The following is a 21,917-nucleotide window of genomic DNA, read 5'->3' on the forward strand; positions in this document are numbered from 1 at the left end:
CATTTACTTCCATTGTATTGGTGTGGATGCAAAAATATCAGAGACAGATAACTGAAACTATTTTGGTAGCAGCGAGGTTGTTCAATAATATCTTGTGGTTATGATCACATTGAGCCATTTCATCCTGATTCTTTGCTGCATCTCATGCTTTTTAAGGTCATAACATTGAAACAAGATCATTTCCCTGGTCATTATTAATGTTAACTTTTGTTTTTATTTCACAGTACAAGGAGAATACCCTGTCTGTGTAATCTGACATAGATCTCATCTCATCCTTCTTATCATCTCATTTCATTTCACCGTCACTCTCTCACCATCTCTCAGTGCATTCACCGAAGCAACCACACTCTTTTCTCGCCAATCCACCCTGGAAGACCTCGATGAGAACGTTCTGAAAACCAGCGAGCGCCCCAGGCCCAAACTGCGTAAGATGCACGGCCTGGACGTGTCCAATTCATCAATGGACAGTTGCAGCAGCTTCATGTCCAGGTGCCTGGCTTCATACACACCTGTGTTACTTCATCATTTTCACTGACATGAACGACAACATTGCATGTGCATGACATGTGCGTCTTTGCCAAAAGATGTCTCCAGATCCATTTTTTTTTTCCATGTTGATTTTCTGCTGAATAATTGCATGTGTTTTCTATGTTTTGTTTATTACATCATATCATCCCAAAGATGCATTTCCTTTTTTCATTTTGACATACAGTTTAAATTTTAATTCAATTCAATAACAGTGACATGAAAAGTAATTTTAAAGCATATGAGCAATTAACTTTCTGTTATTTAGGGTTGAAATAAACAACACTTTTCTTGGTTCAGTGTTCATTGAGTGTTCACCATGCACACTTAAGTTTATCCTGTAACACTTTAACCATTTAATAAATGGTTTACAACACACCATAGTGGAGTTATTAACAGATGTAAGTGTAGGAATGTATGTCAACAACTGTAACACAGATATTGAATCACAATATTGTACTATAATGATATGAAATAGGTCCTAATAGAAGTTATACTTGTTGAGCAATACAACACATTAAAAAACACTTTAAACTGTTATTATATTTGCTTAGAACTACATTATAGTGTCATAAGTATTTATTATATATCATTATTTTATTTTATATACTGTATAAATAAATCCATGTCTGAATGATTGAAAATAAAATAATAATAAATTTTGTTTTTAATTATTCTGTATGAATTGCAATAGATTGACATAAAATAAGTGCTATCTTTGTCCCCTGCAGCGAAGCGACGCAGTGCATCATGCTATACTCCAGACAGGGCACTACAGACACCATAGAAGAAGTGGAGGATGAGCAGGATCAAGGGGAAGACATGCCGCAGGTTCCCTGGGAATCCCAGCAGCTAGACCAGACTCAGGGGGCCATGGGTGGTCCCTGGAGTGATGGGGAACACGGGGAGAGAGAGGATGAGGAGGGTGAGGGCCAGGAAGGACTGGAGGGTGCGGAGAGAGAAGCGACATTAAAGGACCAGGGGAGCGAAGAAAGACCAGAGGCTCCCTGGGATTCCTTTGGCCCAGATGAGGGCCCGTCCCTTAGGCTGGAGACTGGAGGCTCTGCCCCTTCTGCCTGTGGGAAAGACTCTGAGACCACTGAGAGTGAGGAAGAGAGAGAGAGACAGCATGACTTCATACAGACAGAGGGGAGAGCAGGGCTCATCTACACCCCTGATACAGATGCTTCCAGAACATCTGACGCCGATGTGCCTCCCAGCTATAGCAAGGCGGTCAGCTTTGACCGTCTGGAAGTGAGCGATGATGAGAGTGACAATGATAGGAAAAGGCGTATGATCATGACCTCTGACAGCCACTCAGATAGCAGGTCAGATATCGTGCTGCCCTCTATGACCACTGAGCTCACCGCCAGCGAACTGCTGCTCAACAAGTAAGTTCAAAAAACACTAAAGCCTGTTTACGATGAAGCCTCACAGGAATCGGAATCAACAGTTACTTGTCTCAGATGCAGCAGATTTTCTTGGATAATTTAAAAAAATAGCATCTAGTTTATCCTTAAAACTGTAAGGTGTAAGTATGGTAAGTTTGGTGTATTTTACTAAAACAATGCCTCAAATGAAACAAATGCCTCATTGTGGTCATTTCATATCTCTTTGGGGTCATTTTGCACCTCTTTTTGGTTGTTCTGGGTTTCTCTGTGGTCATTTTTGGTCTGTTCGTGGTTGTTTTTTGCCCCCCTGACCCTTTAACCCCTGGGCCTGTACCTGTAGGCCCATTCAGTTTTCCATCCATGCTTACAATTATTTATGTGAATCAAGAATAATCTGCAAGTTTAGAGTAATGTGAAGTGACTGAGCATGTCACATAATTTTGAAGTAACGGAAATTATAAACCAGTGTTTGCATGCTTCTGTAATGGTTAAGGGTAAGGAGAACAATCAAATATCAAATCTCTGTCTGTCCAGGATGTTTTATGATGAGGAGCTGGAGGAGTCAGAAAGATTCTACCAAAAGCAGCCTCTGATCCTGCAGCTGTGCTACGCCCTCTACAACATGCTGGTGGCCCACTCAGAGATGGTGTGCTACCTGGTCATCATCATAAACCACATGGTGTCGGCCTCCTGCGCCACACTGGTCCTTCCCATCACCATCTTCCTCTGGGCCATGCTGTCAGTGCCCAGGCCCAGCAAGCGCTACTGGATGACTGCCATCGTCTATACAGAGGTGCAGTCAGATACAGAGATTTGTTGCATTGAGACACTGATCACAAATTTTTAAGGGTCTAAGGGTAGAATGAGACATCTCTTATTACTGACTTTTATACAACGTCTGGTCTCTTATGTTTCATTTGAAAACTGACAGTCTTGACGGCTTCACTGACATTCATTTTGTTTTATCTCCAGGTCACCATCGTCATAAAGTACTTCTTTCAGTTTGGCTTCTTCCCCTTTAACCAGCTGAGCCAAGTGAAGTTATTAAATAAAAAACCATATTACCCTCCCAACATCATTGGTGTGGAGAAGAAGGAAGGTTATGTCCACTACGACCTGGTCCAGTTACTGGCTCTCTTCTTCCACAGATCCATTCTGAAGGTACCTGCAAACACAGAATATTTGGACAATGTTATCTCTATCTCAGTAGGGATCCTTTTTATAATGCTGTCAAACACTTAGAAGAATCTGAACCTGTCAATGACGAAAATAAACTTATTGTATGTACTTTGATTATTTGAGTTGTCCCAAAGGAATATATTACAGCTATTTAGCTAATTTGCTGCTACCTGTTCCAAATTTACTGGACCAATTCAAAAACATGTTGAACCCAAAATATGTAAAAGAAAATAGTTTAAAAATATAAAGTTTCTTTTAAGTTAGCTTTAATACAAAATTCACTGCACTAAGGGATCATTTGCACAAGATGCTTTACCACAGCAAGCAAAACCTGTTTCAGTGTTCACATGGACACCTAACAAATGTTTTAAGATGGACGTAATAAATCATGAACCCATCTCTTCAAGGCTGATACAAATATTTTAAAATGCAAGGTGATAATACTCTTAATAAAACACTTGCTGATATTTAGTATCTTCAAATGTATGTGTGATTATACCACAAAATTACAATAATTCTGTCTGAACATGAAATGTATTCTTAAGAGTTAGTAAAAGCCTCCGAAACACCATGAGATAAAAACATCATCCAATGAAATGCTTGTGGGTCTTTAACTGGCTGCATCTATAGTGTTTAACTGTAGGCCTTAAGGATTAATGAGGAATCCATTTATAAACATGAAACTAAAATGAAAATATATACATTTTCCAAAGAAAATAACATTTTTCTGATTGATTATGAATCTGTGGTCAGGGAGGAACCCCTGTTAAATAAGCTTTTAGCACACAGGCTGGTTGAACAAAGTCAGACAAAGCATTCTTCCTCCTCCTCCTCCTCCTCCTCCACTTCCAGTGCCATGGTCTGTGGGACGATGACGACCCCAAAGAAAAGAAAGAGCGCTCGTCAGAGGACGAGGGAAAAGACAAAGAGGAGAGTGAGAAGTCTGAACCCACATCCTCACTGTTCAGCGAGAGGAGAGGCTCCAATCACACCTTGAGATCCTTAAACTTTGGGACCTCTATTGATTCAGACCATGTCCAAGTGCACTTCCCACAACAGCAGACCTACCAGCGACGCATGAGCTCCAGCGGCGGCTCCCACATTTCTCACCGATCTCTCCACTCCTCTGCAAGGTCCAAGAGAGGTGAAGATCCTTGTCTATTGTCTGTTTCCCTTCACTGACTACCAGACAACTGGTCCAGAGCATGAGACTTTACTTAAATGTTCCTTATTCTGCAGATTTTCAAGTTCATTCTTGTATGTGGAGGTTCTCCTAAAATAGGTTAAAAAAAAAAACACTTTTACTGAAAGATGGAGCAGGAGAAATAGAGAGAGGACGGTCTTTACTCATTGTTTGGCAGTATATTTATGTTGAAAAGACAATGAAACGAGCATTTTGAATGATATTAGAATCTTAAAAAAGCATAGTTCATTATTCCAGTCCATTATTCTTTTAACAATAACAGATAGGAGGCATCCTTTTGTACTTCCATTATAAAAACACTGACTCTTGGATTAGGGCGGTCTGTGTTTGTGGATCTCAGGCTGTATCTGTGACTCAATGCCTTGTCACGGTTCATTTACAACTCGAAATGTTAATTGTTTCCACAGGAAGTACCGCTTCCCACAACAGCAGCCGCAAAGATGGCAGCGAGGCCAGCGTCCATCAGAAGACCCGCAAACAGATGATCGTGGAGAAGCTGAGGGAGCAGCTCCTCAAAGGAAAAGCTTTCATCACAAAGCGGTACAATGAATCACGACAGCTGGTTCATAAAAGTTGAGGCAGCTGTTTTTTTTGTCTGGTGATCTCCACCCACGGCTGCTTACGGGCCAACTGTGGTGACTATAATTATATGAGGAAGCGTCTGACTGTATGAGGGCAATGATGAGAACTGTGCTCAGCAAGTATTGTAGACGAATTATGGAAGACACTGTCGAAAATCATATCAGTGATACAGCAGCTAAAACCTTTCAGAGGTCTAAGTTTAGACCTTTAATTACAGCATTCCCGTTAGGCCAGTCACTGTAATTTTTGTAAGTGCTGTTATTGTTATTGTTCTAAATTTAATCTCAGTGGAACAAGTGCTTTCTGATTACATCTAGAATAGTAACTGAGATCCATGTAGGAGACACTTCAATCTTTTACATTTTCTCAAAATAAAACCAGCATTCATTTGAATAACAATTAGCTTTTTTAATGTACCATGTACCGTGCTGTTGCTGTCATATCGTATTACAATGCATCATATTCAGTTTTCTATATTTATTTGTTATAGTTATAGTAGACCTTTATTTGTCTTTATTTTATATGGTTTTATATATTTTATATCGTTTTATATCGTTCTGTAACTGAGCTCCAGAGCCACCAGTGAACTACACTCTTGGACAGTGTAAGACAGACAAACACAAAACTTCCAATAAAATCATAATCAAGCAGAAATTAAATTGTAAGACACTGGTATGATATTTTGAGTACAAAGACTTCAATCTTAAAAATAACCTTGATGGTGCCTTCAAACAACCTGTTGTAAACCATAAAAATAACCAATGCAAAACAATAACTTGATGAGACTGAGATCTTAAAATCCCCCAAAACATTTATTCTCATAAACAAGACCCTTGTGGGCCATTTTCACATGTTTCCTTTTATTTCTCTGTAGGTTCATGGAGATCTACCTTCCTATGAGGCAGTTCTTCTATAACTTGATCCATCCAGAGTACAGCGCAGTCACAGATGTCTACGTGATGATGTTCCTCGCTGACACAGTTGACTTCATCATCATTGTGTTTGGGTTCTGGGCCTTTGGTGTAGGTTTTAAAATAAGATTTAGATTTAAATGATTTTTTTTTCACCTGAATCCACAAACAAAACCCTGTCTGACAAAGTTAAAATGTGTTCATATCTGTAATAGAAACACGCATCAGCAGACATCACGTCGTCTCTGTCAGAGGATCAGGTGCCGGGACCTTTCCTGGTCATGGTCCTGATCCAGTTTGGGACCATGGTGGTGGACCGGGCCCTCTACCTCAGAAAGTCTGTCGTGGGCAAAGTCATCTTCCAGGTCATCCTGCTGTTTGGCATCCATTTCTGGATGTTCTTCATCCTGCCAGGAGTCACAGATAAGTAAGAGCTCAATTTTACTTCACATTAGATAAATTCTGTATTTAATCTACAGTCATTAAGAGTCCAGATTACACTGATTAAAAAGAAAATATGTACAGTATGTCGTAATACACTGGGTTTAAAATACAGCTTTGGTGCAGTTCATTCACCCCTCTCTTCTGTCGACTACCATTCAAATAAAAAAACATGTTTAAAAGACATTCTGCATAAATACCAAGTTGGATTATGAATGTTTTACAGCTGAAAGGAATTTGTTTAGTCCTGCAATCAAGTTATTTTGTCTGCAAAGCTTAGAAAATCTGAAACTTGAATGAAAAAACAATTAAACTTTGCAAACTGTCTTGTTCTTCTTCCCCTCGTAGGCGTTTCAACGAGAACAAGGTGGCTCAGATGTGGTACTTTGTCAAGTGCATCTACTTCGGGCTGTCAGCCTATCAGATCCGCTGTGGTTACCCCACTCGTGTTCTGGGAAACTTTCTCACCAAGAGCTACAATTATGTCAACCTCTTCCTGTTTCAAGGGTGAGTTGGGCTGGGAAAAAAATTACTTCCAGCCGGGGTTCACAACAAGATGGTATTGATCTTGATCCATTTGTATACGTCAGCATTCATCGTTGATATGACCTTCCCACTGCTGGAATCATCAGACAGTTAAACTCACAAATAACTTGTCAAGCTAAAATATTGAACATTTCCTGTTTCCAGCTTCCCCAATGTGATGATTTGCTACTTTTTTCTGTTTATTTATCTGTTTATCTTTGGTCTATTTTTAGGTTTGGTCTGTTAGTCAGATAAAACAAGCAATTTCTAAACACTTCAAACTCTTCTGATGGGCTTTTTTTTTTTTTTGATTTGAGGAATACCAAAGTCCATTGTGTTTTTTTTAGTCATTTTCACCAGCTTTGTGCACTACAGGTCTGGCTGGAGTATGTTTGGGCTGTTTGACTGATATCAATCAAACTGTAAATTGTGTGTCACCAATAGCTGTTGTTCAGTCGTATCTTTATATCATCTGTCAGCTCTTAAATAATCATAATTTGAATATTGTGTGTAACTGTGTTTTGGTCCCTGAAAACAAAATGAGTGTATATAATATTATATAAGTGTTGCAAGCCCACTAAATGTATTTATTTTTTTTTCTATTAGAAATCATGTCACTACACATATAGCAATGACCAAAAGCTACAAAGCCATAGCTTATTTTGCCTCTTGGACAAAATTAACATGTTCAGGAGAATGATTCTCCAATTAAAGACATTGAATCTGATTTTATTTCGGTCTCATATTTTCCCAGAATGACGGAGTTTCGTTTGTTGTTTCTAGTTTCCGCCTGGTGCCGTTCCTGACGGAGCTGCGAGCCGTGATGGACTGGGTTTGGACTGATACCTCGCTGTCTCTGTCCAGCTGGATCTGTGTGGAGGACATCTACGCTCACATCTTCATCCTTAAATGCTGGAGAGAGTCTGAGAAGGTGTTTATCATTGTGGCATCAGTCTAGTGTGAGGAGAATCTCACTTTCAGAGCCAAACGTCTGTCATGTTGGAATTCATTCTGAAATTTACGTGATTTGTTGAAGTAGAGTAGATATTCATCTGCTCTGGATTGGCTGGGTGATGACTGGGCTTTCTGCAGTGAACTGTACTGTATAATACATATTGTGTCTGTGGTGCCCAATATTCACAGAAAATATCTTTTTTTTTTTTTTTCTATGCATCATGATACTAGATGATGCATACTTCTAGTCTGCAAGTACCTCCTGTCCTGAAAGTTTATGTTCCATATTTACTTTTATTTCCCTGGCCCAATTAATTTATGTAATTTTTTGTAAAAAAAATGTCCAGGCATAGAAAACATGTAGCTATAACCACTGCATCATCAGTACCACCCCTGGAGAAAACAAAGTTTCATGCAGACTGCCTGACATGGAAAACACTTTAATTTGAAAACAACAGCTGTTTTGCCCTGCATCCCGGTCAAATAATACATCTCACTCTCTCATCATCTCGCAGAGGTATCCCCAGCCACGAGGCCAGAAGAAGAAGAAGGTGGTGAAGTACGGAATGGGAGGGATGATTGTAATGCTGCTGATCTGTATCGTCTGGTTCCCGCTGCTCTTCATGTCCCTCGTGAAGTCTGTAGCTGGAGTCGTCAACCCACCGCTGGATGTTTCATTTGAAATAACCCTGGCTGGCTTTCAGGTGTGGACACAATTTCTTTTGTTAAGTCATTTGAGCCTAAACAAGCTTGCCAAGTGCTTTACCAAGAAATAAAGTCCAAGGACAAAACAAGAGACCAAAGAGGTGTTCTTCACGAAGCCAAATCCTTTGGAAATGAAATGAAATCCAGCCTTTTTTGAACAGAGTTCAAGTTCATCTCGATGAAGTAAATAAAGCTGTGATTCATTCTAAGGTAAAGCCAGGTCTTTATTTGTCTTGAAGTGGCACCGTGAGTATAGCAGATTGTGATCATATTTTCTAGGTTGTGTGAGTATTTTGGCAGCAGGTTTGATTGCATACCTGGTAAAGATTCAATGCAATTACTGAAACACAAAACAGACATACACGACTTCAGCCACACAACTGAAGAAACAAGCACCTAAGTCACAAACATATGAGTGTTTTCAGCCTTAATAAGATCTTTGTTTGTTTAAAAACATAATGTCCTCTTCTCACAGCCCATCTTCACCATGAGCGCTCAGCAAAAACAACTAAGGAATGTGTCTGCAAATGAGTTTACAGGGTTTCTGGGAAAATATTTTGGAGACCATGTAAGTACAACAACACAAAATAGACATGATGTCTATTTTTATGTTATAAAAACAACATTCACAATTTTATGTTTTACATTTACTATCAAGAAAAAAGCTGATTTATTAAAATAGTTGCCGCTCTATTTTTCTGTCAGTCATCCACTCAGTTAATTGAGTGTGTGTGTTCAAAGTGAGCAAAATGAAAGAAAAAGGACATTTAAAAGTTTGACCTGATGCTGCCTCTAGATGAATAGTTGGGGTATTACAGTTCATCTTCTGGGGAACATGAGGCCAAAAGATGGTGGAGCCAAAAGAAAAGTAATGGGATCACCAAAGCCAGTAAAATGCATCTGGGGACCATGAATGTATTATGCAAAATATGTATGTCCATCCACCCAGCAGTTGTTGAGATATTTTACTCTGAACTAAAGGATGTTACTGACCAACGTTGCCTTCCTTAGAGCCAAACCTCTCCACACATAGTGGCTTTAACCCAGATGTCTTTAAATAATGCAGGCATTTTACACACTAATTAATACAAAATGGTTCAGTGAATTTCTGTCACATTCTGTTCCAACAATGTGGTTTTGTGCCATGGTTAGGATGCCTTGCAGTGGCTCGAGGGCTACACGTCAGTAGACCTGATCATCGCAGAACTGAAAGGCAGCTCCAACTCACTGTGGACCATCAGTCCACCCAGCAGAACTAACCTGATAGAGATGTTGGGCAGCAAGGAGGAATTCCCCATCACTGTGTCCTGGTCTGTGCAAAGGTCCGCAATGAGAAAACGTTATCAAATATCCCTCCGTCACGTCGTCCATTCACCATGTACGCTTGTATCTAAATATGTGACAGATAATGATCTGACGTCAGTGATCATTATGATGTACAACAAAAAACTGAAACATTTATTCACGTCTCTCCCACTCAATATATTATCACAAAATTACTGATGACACTTATAGTGTAGTTCGCTGTTCACTCTATAGTTACCTATATAGTTATCTACTGTGTTTATCTGGAAAGATTTCACATAGTGTGTATTTTGCACTGAGCAAAAGAAGAACGAAATGGAATGCTACAATGCTTTTACAATTGGAAGTCCTGCGGGAATATGTTTCAGTTATGAATTGAAAATGCGGTTAAAAAGTCCTTAGAATTAATATATGTAAGTTTTCCCATTTGTTTTTCTCAGAAACCTCAGTCTTGGTGCCAAGGCTGAAACAGCATCTGGAAAACTAATGGAGCATCTTGACTCACAAACGAAGAAGCAGCTCATAGCGATCCTAAGTGGGACGGGAAGCACCTCACAAGTGTGAGTATATCATGTGCTTACTTTCTTCTTTGCACTTTTCCACTGTGTTGTGTTCAACTTAAAGTTCTTTGACATGTTGATAAAGTTTTTATTTTATTTTTATATATGATGATGAAAGAACATATGGTGTGTATAGATGTTTATACTCAAGTTAAAAATATTCACAATTTGAACACACACAATTTTGCCAAAATGTATGGTTTGTAGATTAATTATAATCACACTAACCATTTTATTGTTATTAATTTGATTATGCACAAATTATGCTGTTTCCTGCTTCCAGTCTTAATGCTAAGCTAAGTTAATTGCCTCCTCTAGCTCCGTTCTTAAAGCATAGACATGATTGGTATCTATCCAGTCATCTCTCATCTCACGTCCACCTGAAGGAACTACTTTTTGAACAAAATACAGTGAATATACAACCTGTACTTTGTTAGGGTAAGGTGTATTTTCCACACCATTAAACAGTGCAGCAATTAATATGAGAAGAACTACATAATACCATGAAATAAGACCCCAAGTCTGCCTTTTAACACAAATGTACAAACTGTTCATCATTTTCAGTTATCCTCCACAATATTGAGAAAGTAAGTTGCCCAAACTGTGTTTTGCTGCAGTAACAGCCTCTCCTCCTTTGCAGGAACCTAACGAAAATCTTCCCCCGTTTTATTCGAGCCCCCAGTGACTCAGATTCCAAGCCCGTTGAGCAGCTTTATAAAGGTGAACGTCACCATCTTTGTCACTATATAGACCAGGCAAACTGATTCTTTTTTTCGTGTAGTATTTGCTTGATTTGGTGACAGCAAAGAAAACTTCAGAGCCTCTATTTAAAATGAAACACTTACTATTAAGGTGCTTGTAGGAATATGAAGCTTTGAGTCGTATTTGTACATGTTTTCAAAGCCATTTCTGACTCTGCTGTATACAATATGTCAAAATAATGTTAATACACAATACAATTCTACATGTTATGGCTTTAAAGAAGTAATTGGTTTTAAAATGTTGAGTTATGTATATTGGAGTATTGTGATTTTTCCGAAATGGAAATATAGGATGTCATAATAAAGTAAGAGTCTGACTACTGATTTATTTTCTTTTTGAAATTTTTCATTCATATACATTAGTCATTAGTCAGTACTAGTCACAGTAATGTTTTGTTACTGGGATGGAAGATGATTTTTGTAAATGTTTTTTGGGTAAGTGTTCTGTTTTTTCAAAATGAACCAAAATATCAGTTTTATTAATATTAAATTACGTAATTACATTCTTCATCTTTATAGGTAAGGAATTGTTGAGCATGAGCTTGACCTTGATGCGATCTCAGGGTGCCTCGAATCAGACCCAGGAGTGGTGGGTCGTCAACCAGCTGGAGGCCAGTCCGATAAACAGGACTCAAAAACTCAACAAGGATGAAACTGGTCTGGATGTCTTCGTATTCAGTGACCAAGTCAGCCCGCCCAGTTTGGGCTTTCTGGCTGGATATGGGTACGTGGTGACTTGTGTGGATTAAAAATTGGTGTTTCAGTGAAAATGTCTTTGTTTAGAATTAGGAAATGTTTTACATTTTATTCATTATCTGATGCTGAAATCAGTGAGCATGCAGGGGGTTTGGTGGCTGTTCACCTTATTACCACGGTGACTAACAGGACAGGAAAGCAGCAAAAAAAACATTATGTTTTACATCCTTTTTTTTGGACTTTTAACCATCTTTTCTTGACATGACAACTATCACAAGTAGACAAATCTTCACTTTAGCTTCAAGCTTTAGGGGGTTTAGCTCACTCATCTTAAATATTGGTGTGTACATAATTGTCAACCTCTTGCTCTCGTACACTTACTATCCTACTTGTTGTTCTTCCACCACTTGTGAATTATAGTAACAAAACCGGCTTGAAACATGTAGTGACATCCCAACATGACTGTAGGCTCTAAGCAGTTGAGCTGTTGATGGTAAGGAGAGTTGAAAAATAGTGTTGGATGAGGAGTGATGGCCTTTGCAACACTTTTCATTCACTTTTTAAACTGTGGAGTTTTCCCTCAGTCTGCCAACCCTACCACACCAAAGTTTTCCCGTAGAGTAAAATAGGTGTTGTGATAATGACTGAACAACTGCGTAAACTCCATTGGAGTGATTTAGCTCCCAAATATCTTTGGTAGATAATGAACACTGAGCCTTGTGCTTTAGCGTTTAGGGTCAGATGACAATGTAAAAAGCAGGGTAAGCATGAAAGTCATACATGGACGGTGTCAGTGTCTTAAGCATCCTGTTTATGTGTGTGAATATAGACAGAAACATGAAGTTGATCATTTGGACATTGTAAACTGCGTATTAAATAAACTGGAAGAAGATGAGGTATATTTAGGGAAGTTACAAAATATTAACCTGCAGGGAACTATGAAAGAACAAAAGGGAACTTGGAAACAAAGAACAAATAGAGCCTACATTGTCTAATTTCTTCTCTCCTGTGTAGGATCATGGGCTTGTATGCATCTGTGGTTCTGGTCATCGGCAAGTTCGTGCGCGAGTTTTTTAGCGGCATTTCCCACACCATCATGTTCGAGGAGCTGCCCAACGTGGACCGCATCCTCAAGCTCTGCACGGACATCTTCCTGGTCCGAGAGACGGGGGAGCTGGACCTGGAGGAGGACATGTACTCCAAACTCATCTTCCTCTACCGCTCACCAGAGACTATGATCAAGTGGACCCGAGAGAAAACTCAGTGAAAACGCGCTCAGCAAGGGGAACCATTGAAGGCGAGTGGGACAAGAAGAACCACTCATTCAGAGGAACTGTGTTTTGGCTCTGTTGGTGTGAGCAGCTATTTCAGCCCATTCAACTGCTGAGGGAGCGCAAAACAGCTGAGGACCACCTGTGTTCTCTTCATCTGGGCTCTGACAAAGAGTTAGCTTCACACAAAAACACTTTTTTGAGTTACAAACTGGTATTTTCTACAACTCACTGATGGAAAAACAACATTTGCAGCCATATTAACAATTGAGGACAAATTTGCTGGTGCTGTATTTATCTTGTGAAGCCTGGCTCAGTTTGGCATCCAGTAGACAAAATAAGCAGCTGGAGTCCAGCTGAAGACAGAGAAATCTTTTAGGGCAAGTTTCCTAAGTTATAAAAAGTCATATCGCTTATATCAAGGTGGGTTTTTAAACACAAATGCCCAGAACCCTCACTGCTGTTCACGCCTGCCTCTAACATTTTCACAACCGCACAGCAGGCAGAGAGAAGCTCAGACTGAATGCAACATTAATCTTTAAGGGCTTCCCACCGACAAATAAGTGCACAATAACGACCACATGAGCACAATCTCATATTTTCTCCAACTGGAAAGCTTGGATCGTGGGACTGTGCAATACTGAGCTGTCGCTCCTCCAAGTTTTTGAATGATGTGGGCCAAGGGGAAAGGCTGGATCTGACAAATGAACATGAACATGAAGACCACCTTTTTTTATGTCAGAGGCCACACAGGAGCCTCTCCAAAGACAACACAGAAAAAAAATATCAGACAGTCTTTACTTGCCTTATTTTGTTTGTATGCGAAGAACTGAAACTCTTACCAACTACATATCTTTCTCAGGAAGAGCTGTTTTCACAGAAATTCATTGTATGAGTTATATGTTACAATATGTAGGCTTTGATGGGTGTAAAAGAATATGAGAAAAGATGTAAAACTATTTAAATGGCATGAAATTTAACGTGGACATTGATCAGGTGGATTGATACAGAGTATGTTTACTGTACAGTTTGAGGCTGTATAAGAAAGTAAATGTGTCACTGTGGACGGTTTTCCTCACAGAAAATGAGATTAATTGCCAATCATCTATGTTCGAATCATCTACAGGTTGGCTGAGACCAGCAGAGGGCTGTTTCTGAATCAGGGTAACATGCACCAGGTGGTAGACTCTTGCACATCACTTGTGAACCTCTCGCTGTTTTTAACATTCATACTCATGAACACTGTGGTGCCCACTGCTGTGCATTCAGTCATCAAGGAAGAAACGAGCAAACACAAAAAATAGATTCCTCACATGAAGGGCTGAGACACGAAGCCCTTTGGTCCAAACTATGCATTGGACTAATCTATCTATGAGGACATTGTAGCATGATAGAAAAACTTCATTATTGTCATGACAAATTTTCATTACATGTACACACAAGTTTAAGAGGACAGGTCACGGTGGGAGGAAATGTGAAATTGTACCTGTATGTTTAGGCAATGTGGTATGAGGTCCAGAGATCGGCAAATAAAACGTCTGGAAAGGTATCCGGATTTGAATTCGGCTGCTGTTTGCTTGTGGCAAAAGACAATGAGTGAGCAGGCGCAGAATCTATGAGTTGGTCAAGAGTGTTTCAACAGAAAACAGCTGCTGCTGACTGAACCAGGGAGCTGGTGGTTTGAAGATGGCCTCCATCACTAACCAAAGCCACTGCAACAACCCTACTGTCTAAACTTGTAGTTTATTTTGACTTTAGCATCATACATAAACAATTTTTATAGGCCAGTTTTCTCTTTTTTCATTGCATGTCATGCAATGTTACAATGCTCTTGATACATGGTGCAGATGTTTAGTAAAAAGGTAGGAATATAAGTAAGCACATAAAAATATTGATACAAGAAAAGGGAATTTAAGTAATAAAACTCAGTCGTCTAATCACATAAATATTTAGTAGATCAAATCATTGTGGCCGGCCATATGCAGTAACATACATACATACATGTGAAGATACAGCATTAAGGCTGCAAATAATGACTCCCTTGTGGAGCGGCACAAAGGTAGAGTAGGTCATCCATCTATCAACTTCCAATTCCAACTTAGACTCCTCCTGTATGAATGGGTGAATGGGGATGTAATGTAAAAGCGCTCTGAGTAGTAGAAATGACTAGAAAGTCGCTATACAAACCATTTACCATAATTGGCCAAGAGACCTTTTCACAGCAGACATTTGGGTTTGTCATCGCAGGGAAAAGTGCAACTATAATGATAACATGAAAATCGACTGATAAGTCAAAATGTCTGCTGTGAAAAAGGTCCACAACCCTCCCGATCGTCTGGTTAATCCACCGTCCCCCTGCTGACCCCTGACCCAAAAATGTAGGTGTGTAGGTGTTTGATAATGAGGACAAAAGAAACGTCAGCTATTAGAAGATGTATGTCATTTATGTGACTGAAGAGAGCTTAGAGTGCATTGCAGAGACGGGACAAATACAGGAATCCATGTCTGAACATTTGGGCTTTTGGAACCTTTGCATGTATTTTTACTCCATCTCATGAGGTTCTCTTGCTTTCAGCTTTCAACCACCCAATTGTGATACAACTAATAACTAATGCAATGTCTGCTCACACACTGCCTGCACTAATTAAGTATTCAAGTGACCCACATTACCCACATTTTAGCATTTTCAACAATTTCATTATTTATGCCTAGTTTTGATCCTTCTAATGCAAAGATGCATCACAGTCAGAATGGGAGAGCATCACTAAAGTATTGTGTGTGTGCATTAAATATCACTTAACAGGGAGAGAGCATTAGCCTCATCAAAGATAAATAGGTCTTAGGAAGCTACAGTCATTACATGTCTGTCAGGGGCCATTTTGGTGCAGACAACTGCAGCCGCTGTTAGTCTCACTGATGTGGAAAATCTGTCTGCTAACTCATTTAAGAAAATGTACAGAGACCATAAAATGCCACACAATGGAAATGTTTATTGATGCATGTGCAACCTTTGGAGATATGCTTTTGAGGAGTATGCAAGAAGTGGGCAACAGCACAAATAAAAAAAAAAAATGTAAACAATCCCTTTATCACTTTTAGTTACATGGTATCAGAGTAATTGGCATGTAAAGGATCTTTTCCTAACGGTAGACTTCTCACATTTAACGTAGGAGTAATAAGCTAAATCACAAATACACAAATTCTGCATTACAAAGGAAATCAATGTGGAAAATGCACTGAAAACATCACTGCATTGTCCCTTTTTCATGTTTTAGTCATTTTAATTGTACTGTGGAAATTAGTGGTAAAGACACAGCCGTGACTTTCTTTAGTTTAAGGCGGAAGATTATACACACCTTGAGGTAAAATAAGCCTACAATTGGACACGAGCTGCGCCACCAGGTATTTCTCTGTCCTTTTCATGAATAACTTTAATAAGAGCTGATTCTGAAGACAATAGTGCCAATCAATTTTGAATCACAAATAATCATAAATTCATAGCTTGGATTATTTTGATTTACTATTGCATCATTCCAAACATGCATTAACAAACTGATTGCATATTGTTCCAGTAATATTTTCAACTGGCCAGAGCCATGAATACTGAATAAATACCTCTGTACAAATAAACAGCTATATACTGATCAACCCATTAGCTATATTCAGAGTGTTGCTGATTTTAATATACCTCTATCAATCTTTAATCACAAACAATAACAGCAAAATGTACAGCTTCACAGAGACCAGAAATAATGCAACATTTACATACAACAGGCTTTCATACATTATTGACCACTGATTTTTCATTACACTGAGGATCCACCTCAAAGAAACACAAATTAAAAGGCTGCTTAAACTCAGGCCGACTCTTCTGCAACACCAACTGTAACTGCTGGTTTTTTTTTTTTAAATTGGCTTAATTCTTATTTTTTTGCACAATAGATATCAAACAGCCACACATCTGGGCTTCAGAGCAAAAAGGGTTTGTTAAGGTTTTTAACTCGTTCATGGAAGGTGTTGTAGTGGAGCAGCAGGTGGGTAGAGTCGGCACTAAGCAGGCTGAGGGCTAACACAGCCCTCCCTCGTAGTCATCCTCCTCCTCTGCGCCAGCTGGTGCCCCGCTAGCGCCTCCTTGTGGAGCAGCAGCAGCCTTCTTCTTCTTTCCTCCCCCTCCAGGTACCCTCAGGGAAATGGCCAGCTTGGCGTACTGTGAAACACCGGGGAATAAAATCCATCATCAGATCTCAGATTGTAAAGATTTGAATCAAAACGTGATGGGGTTGTTCTGTCTCAATCTCTTCCTCTTCCTTTTTGTTTAAGTAAGTCAAAAAGTCTTATGCTAATCTAATAGTAGAAAATATGCTCACAGCAACACATACAAGCCTATTTGGGAAACAATGCAACAATGGAAAAGAAATCAAGCCATCAGGGGAGCAAAACCCCATAAGAGCTCATCAAATGTGCTGTTGTTAGGATGGTATTCACTTTTTGGCTTTTTCCTGTAATTTCACCACAGTTAAAATGCTGTCCGGAATGATGACCTAAATTACAGAACGCATTGAATATTTCATATCACACGTCCCTCTGTAATGGTAATTGTGCCGGGATGGTGCTTGGAGCTGAAAAACAAATACAGAATGAAACCTAATAAAATATTGTTAATGGCATTAACTTGAGGTTACTTTTGCACTCCACAAAAAATAGTATAATATTATAACGGCTTTAAATAAAATGCATAAAGTCATACAGCATATTAAACTTTAGTGCATCATCAATGTGAAGCCAAAAGAGTAAAACACAGTTTGTTAAGTCCTACTCACATCATTGTCCATGTACTTTAGTAGAGGTGAGTTGCACACGCGGTAGACCTGGTCCTCGTCCTGCTCGTCGTAGCCCTGCAGTAGCGTCTCCATGGCAACACAATCTTCGCTTCCACTGTAGCCGGGCAGGCTGGTGGAGATCAAGCAGCACTTCATGTAATGATCCTCAGTTTAAGTGGCACCAGTGTTGCACCGTGAACGTGAGGTCAAGTCAAAGTGGTGCCCGTGTAGTTCCAGTCGGCCACAGATCACAGAAATGACAGAATGAGATAAAACATACCTGTAGCTTTCTCTGACACATTTATCAGCTGCTACGTAGTCCCCTCTGTGAAGATGAATCAGCACTTGAGCAGTTGTTTTCTAAAGAATGAAAAGCAGAGACCAACATGTTATTAATATGCACAGAAGAAATAATGTTTTACTCTATTTCGATGAGTTTTTATTCAAAGAAGGTCGAGGGTAGCGACACAACAGTCCTTTAACATGTGGTAGGGACTCTGTGTCTTGCTCAATGACACTTGAAACAAAACGATTTGGACCCATGTGCCTCTTCAATACTCCAACCTGCTGCTCATTTTTTGTTTTTACTATTTTAATGATTCCCCTTGAAGAGATTAAACCAATAATGAATTACAAGCAACAGAGCTCCATAAAAGTAACATATACCAACAAATATCCAAATTTCCCCCCCAGGGAAAGTATTTCTGATTCTGAAATATATTCAATTTGTTTAGTTTAGAAACAATTTGCTTTAGTTAGAAACAACAGTTCTGTGCTGTAGTATACTGATGAGCTGTTTATTTGTGATTATATTTATATATATATATATATATATATATATATATATATATATTTATATTTTACTTTGTGTTTGAAGTGTATTCTTATTCTTTTGGAGCTGTGTGTAACAAAAAGCAATTTCCCCCTGGGGATCATTAAAGTAATTCTGATTCTGATAAAAAATGTAATGACATAAAAACAACAGAGTCACCCACCTTGAAACACATGGGGAAGTTCTCGATCTCTTTGTACATGTTCTTCTCTTTCTGCAGAGCGACTGCTGCTTCATCCAACCTGGTTTAAAAAGACAAGAACAGAGTGAGGAATGGTGAAGAGCAGGTACTGTAGTTTAACATTATTTATAGAGATACAAAGAACAGCTTTGGGGTTGTTGTTACAATGACGAGTGATTTTAATTTAAATATGTGAATGTGTTATTACTGACTGGAGTAGAAAAATCTTCGAGTCAAGTGGCAAATGCATCAAAACATATGCTTGAATGCCTTTATCTATGGGAAAGATATAATTGAGTTTTCTGATCTGCTATTTTAATTTGCTTCTTAGCTTCCTATAGCAGCATTTGCTTAAGCAGCTTCAACCATAGTTTAGTGTCAATGTCCCCTACCTTTTTAACCTGACCAAAAGTCTGGAGGCTTTTCCCAGCAGTTCAACTGCCTGGCGCAGGCGGTCCTCGTTCTACAGACAGAGAACATGTATGTGTTCAAGTGAAAAGAAATAAAATGCACAATCACTATCAGTTAAATAATTCATTCTTTCAGTTTTTGTTGGAAGCTCAATTTCACCTCAAACACACCAGCTGCCTTCTGATACAGGTCCACAGCTTTCTCTAGGTTTATAGGCTCAATCAGTCTGAGAGTAATAGAGGAAAAAGGTTTTAGATTATAGAAATGTCATCCTTTTGGGTCCCTGAGCAAATTTGACATTGCATAAGTACAGGAGGGATTTTCATTGGAACTAATAGTTACTGAGTTAATGAGTTAATGAGTAGAAAAAATGAGGTGAAATTCTTACTTTCCAGCCCGGTCCAGAGCCATGGCAGCAGTGTCAGGTGTCCCATTCTCCATGTACATCATGCAGGCTTTCTCTATGTACTGAATGGCCTCTGGCATCTTCTTTTGCTCCTGTTGCAATGCAAACACAGCAAAGTCGTGCATCTGCTGCAGACATATTTCCCACATCTACCTGTTAATGAGTTCAGCATTTAAACGGTGGGTGTACTCACCTTCATCATCATACCTGCTTGTTCAATAGCCCTGAGGAAAAGGAAGAGAGTTGAAATAAAACAAGGGTTTTTATTCTGTTTGCTTCTGACTTAATAGTGGGTTTATAATACGATATACTTACTTTGCAGCATGAAAAAGCCTGTAGGACAAGTTAAGGAAATTACAAAACAGAGTCAAACAACAGCAGTGTCATGTCATGCCAGTCTGGACAGAGAACAGAGAGGATACGCCTTGTTTTCTGTGTGATACTCAGCTTCCTTCAGGTAAGCATCTTTTGCTTGCTCATACTGCTTCGCATTCTTGAAGCACACAGCTGAAAGCAGGACATAAACAGTTAGTCTGCAGTAAAAATGTGGGAATTCTGTTAAGTATTACTTCATATTACAGGTATAATATTGATTTAGATCACCTGCTTTGGCATATTCTGACGCAGCACTGTCATAATCAGGCTTCCACTTTGTCAGACTTGTCTTTAAACTGAAAAAAAAGCCATGATATTGCACATTATTGCAATTATGAAAGGCTGAAACAAGCAAAACCAGCTTCACGATTAATGAATTAACAATAACAAAGATAAAAAAGACAACACTGTGGATCATTTATTGCCCATTAAATCCACCGCTAATGAAGTGACGATACAAAACATAGTGTCAAATCATGTCGCACAACTAAAAAAAAAATGCCACAGTGGCCTTTACAGGTTAGCTAGCCAACAAGCAAACTGCTGCTACCTGAGCAGGAAATAAACGACACATTTTATCGTAACTCACCATTTTTCAGCTTTAGCTATGTGCTCATGAGCTTCATTTATCTTCTGGGCTGCCATACTGTTAATTAATTCGACGAGGTGTCACCTAGTAGTTGTTGGTAAATTGCTGTGGATGTTGCTTCGTCGATGTTTGGATCGGTTTGGATTAACAGGAACTCCTCCTCCAATGTCGCAGGCTACGGGTGCTGCGGAGGACAAAACACAGCCCGAATGCGAAGCAGCGAAAAACTGCGATTTCAAGTCTTTTTCTATCTAATTAATTTGTATTCAACAACTACAATGTAGTGGCAATGACATTTCTGAACTCAGGCGCCCTCCAAGTGTGCACTAAAAGACAGGCTATATAAAAAAAATATATATATAGGAATATCATATATATTATGTAATATATAACATAACATATAATACAACTGTGATGGGCTTGAGTGTATACATATGATGTAAACAGGTTGTACAGTCATGTTATGATTATATATACACACACAAGAGCAGCGGGAATCTGAGCCTTTTTGATAGAAAAAGGAGAATCAAGTTTCACACACAAGGAATTTGACTTTATTGGTGCATCAGTAAATATAATAGGTAGAAAATAAAGAAATACATAAAAATAGAAAATATGGAGAAAGATAAAGGAATTACTCCAAGTCACGAACTATACATTTAGAATAGATAATAACTGTGATGTGTGATTTTAGGCTATATAAATAAAACTTACTGACCCATTTTGTTTATTCACTATGTGACAGAATTTTTACACGGGTTCAAGACAAAGTGGGCAACTGCTAGAGGGGACCTAAAACCTCCAAGTAGTGTGAAATAATTGAATTGATAATATTTTAGGAACATGTAACACTAAATCACACAATAGCAACTGCCATGAATATGTGACTTGGTTTTCTTGTGTAGCATAAAGGGATTACAACTTGTATTTGGTTTGTGCAGCCCTGTGTTGTAAAATGACCAATAAATTAATCTTGAACCTTAAGTTATGTTGGTCCTCCTTTGTGAGCCGATCTCGAAGCCCTGTCTTGAAGGGGGCTCATGTATCAAAATCTAATTTCAAACCTTCTTTTTTTTCTGTTAGTGCTCACATGTTGCATAATTCTTAAATAAATGACCAGAAACTACCACACAGCAAACCTCTTCATCTACCATCTACACTCATTATACAGAAGTAGTGGGACTTCAGAGTAAGACTTGTAGTAGTCTACCAAACAGTCTGAATAATGAAGTCAAAGTGTGCGCCAAGATTAGAATTTATTTAGAATGTATTTTTTAGGTTTTTATTGTAACT

At 38.9% G+C, this 21,917-nt stretch overlaps 2 protein-coding genes across 2 annotated transcripts in view; one reads left to right on the top strand and one right to left on the bottom strand.

Annotated features, from left to right (window-relative positions):
- The window catches only part of LOC139213996 (piezo-type mechanosensitive ion channel component 2), a 74,172-nt gene extending 59,613 nt beyond the window's left edge, over positions 1–14,559 (top strand). Inside the window, exons 37-53 of the mRNA XM_070844727.1 lie at positions 325–489; positions 1,257–1,916; positions 2,451–2,709; positions 2,889–3,077; positions 3,948–4,239; positions 4,707–4,839; positions 5,756–5,903; positions 6,008–6,219; positions 6,582–6,740; positions 7,542–7,689; positions 8,228–8,416; positions 8,893–8,985; positions 9,570–9,739; positions 10,163–10,282; positions 10,923–11,002; positions 11,563–11,767; positions 12,754–14,559. Of these exons, the coding sequence (XP_070700828.1) occupies positions 325–489; positions 1,257–1,916; positions 2,451–2,709; positions 2,889–3,077; positions 3,948–4,239; positions 4,707–4,839; positions 5,756–5,903; positions 6,008–6,219; positions 6,582–6,740; positions 7,542–7,689; positions 8,228–8,416; positions 8,893–8,985; positions 9,570–9,739; positions 10,163–10,282; positions 10,923–11,002; positions 11,563–11,767; positions 12,754–13,006 (3,475 nt within the window). The 3' untranslated portion in view covers positions 13,007–14,559. The remainder of the gene's footprint in view (positions 1–324; positions 490–1,256; positions 1,917–2,450; positions 2,710–2,888; positions 3,078–3,947; positions 4,240–4,706; positions 4,840–5,755; positions 5,904–6,007; positions 6,220–6,581; positions 6,741–7,541; positions 7,690–8,227; positions 8,417–8,892; positions 8,986–9,569; positions 9,740–10,162; positions 10,283–10,922; positions 11,003–11,562; positions 11,768–12,753) is intronic.
- Positions 14,560–16,671: 2,112 nt separating this feature from the next.
- Positions 16,672–20,773, bottom strand: napgb (N-ethylmaleimide-sensitive factor attachment protein, gamma b). The gene is made up of 12 exons (XM_070844774.1): positions 20,625–20,773; positions 20,264–20,331; positions 20,083–20,167; positions 19,976–19,993; positions 19,854–19,884; positions 19,643–19,752; positions 19,414–19,480; positions 19,236–19,306; positions 18,826–18,904; positions 18,111–18,190; positions 17,831–17,960; positions 16,672–17,217 (listed from the first exon to the last, which is right to left on the bottom strand). The coding sequence occupies exons 1-12, from the start codon at positions 20,678–20,680 to the stop codon at positions 17,077–17,079; spliced, it is 936 nt and encodes a 311-aa protein (XP_070700875.1). The 5' UTR covers positions 20,681–20,773; the 3' UTR covers positions 16,672–17,076.
- Positions 20,774–21,917: the final 1,144 nt, after the last annotated feature.

Source organism: Pempheris klunzingeri, chromosome 15 (assembly GCF_042242105.1).
Source record: "Pempheris klunzingeri isolate RE-2024b chromosome 15, fPemKlu1.hap1, whole genome shotgun sequence".
Taxonomy (NCBI): domain Eukaryota; kingdom Metazoa; phylum Chordata; class Actinopteri; order Acropomatiformes; family Pempheridae; genus Pempheris; species Pempheris klunzingeri.

Coding starts and splice junctions, on each gene's coding strand:
- napgb (XM_070844774.1), bottom strand. CDS start 20,680: ATGGCAGCCCAGAAGATAAATGAAGCTCATGAGCACATAGCTAAAGCT. Junction 20,332..20,624: donor ATAGCTAAAGCTGAAAAATG/GTGAGTTACGAT, acceptor CTTTTTTTTCAG/TTTAAAGACAAGTCTGACAA. Junction 20,168..20,263: donor GTCAGAATATGCCAAAGCAG/GTGATCTAAATC, acceptor TCCTGCTTTCAG/CTGTGTGCTTCAAGAATGCG.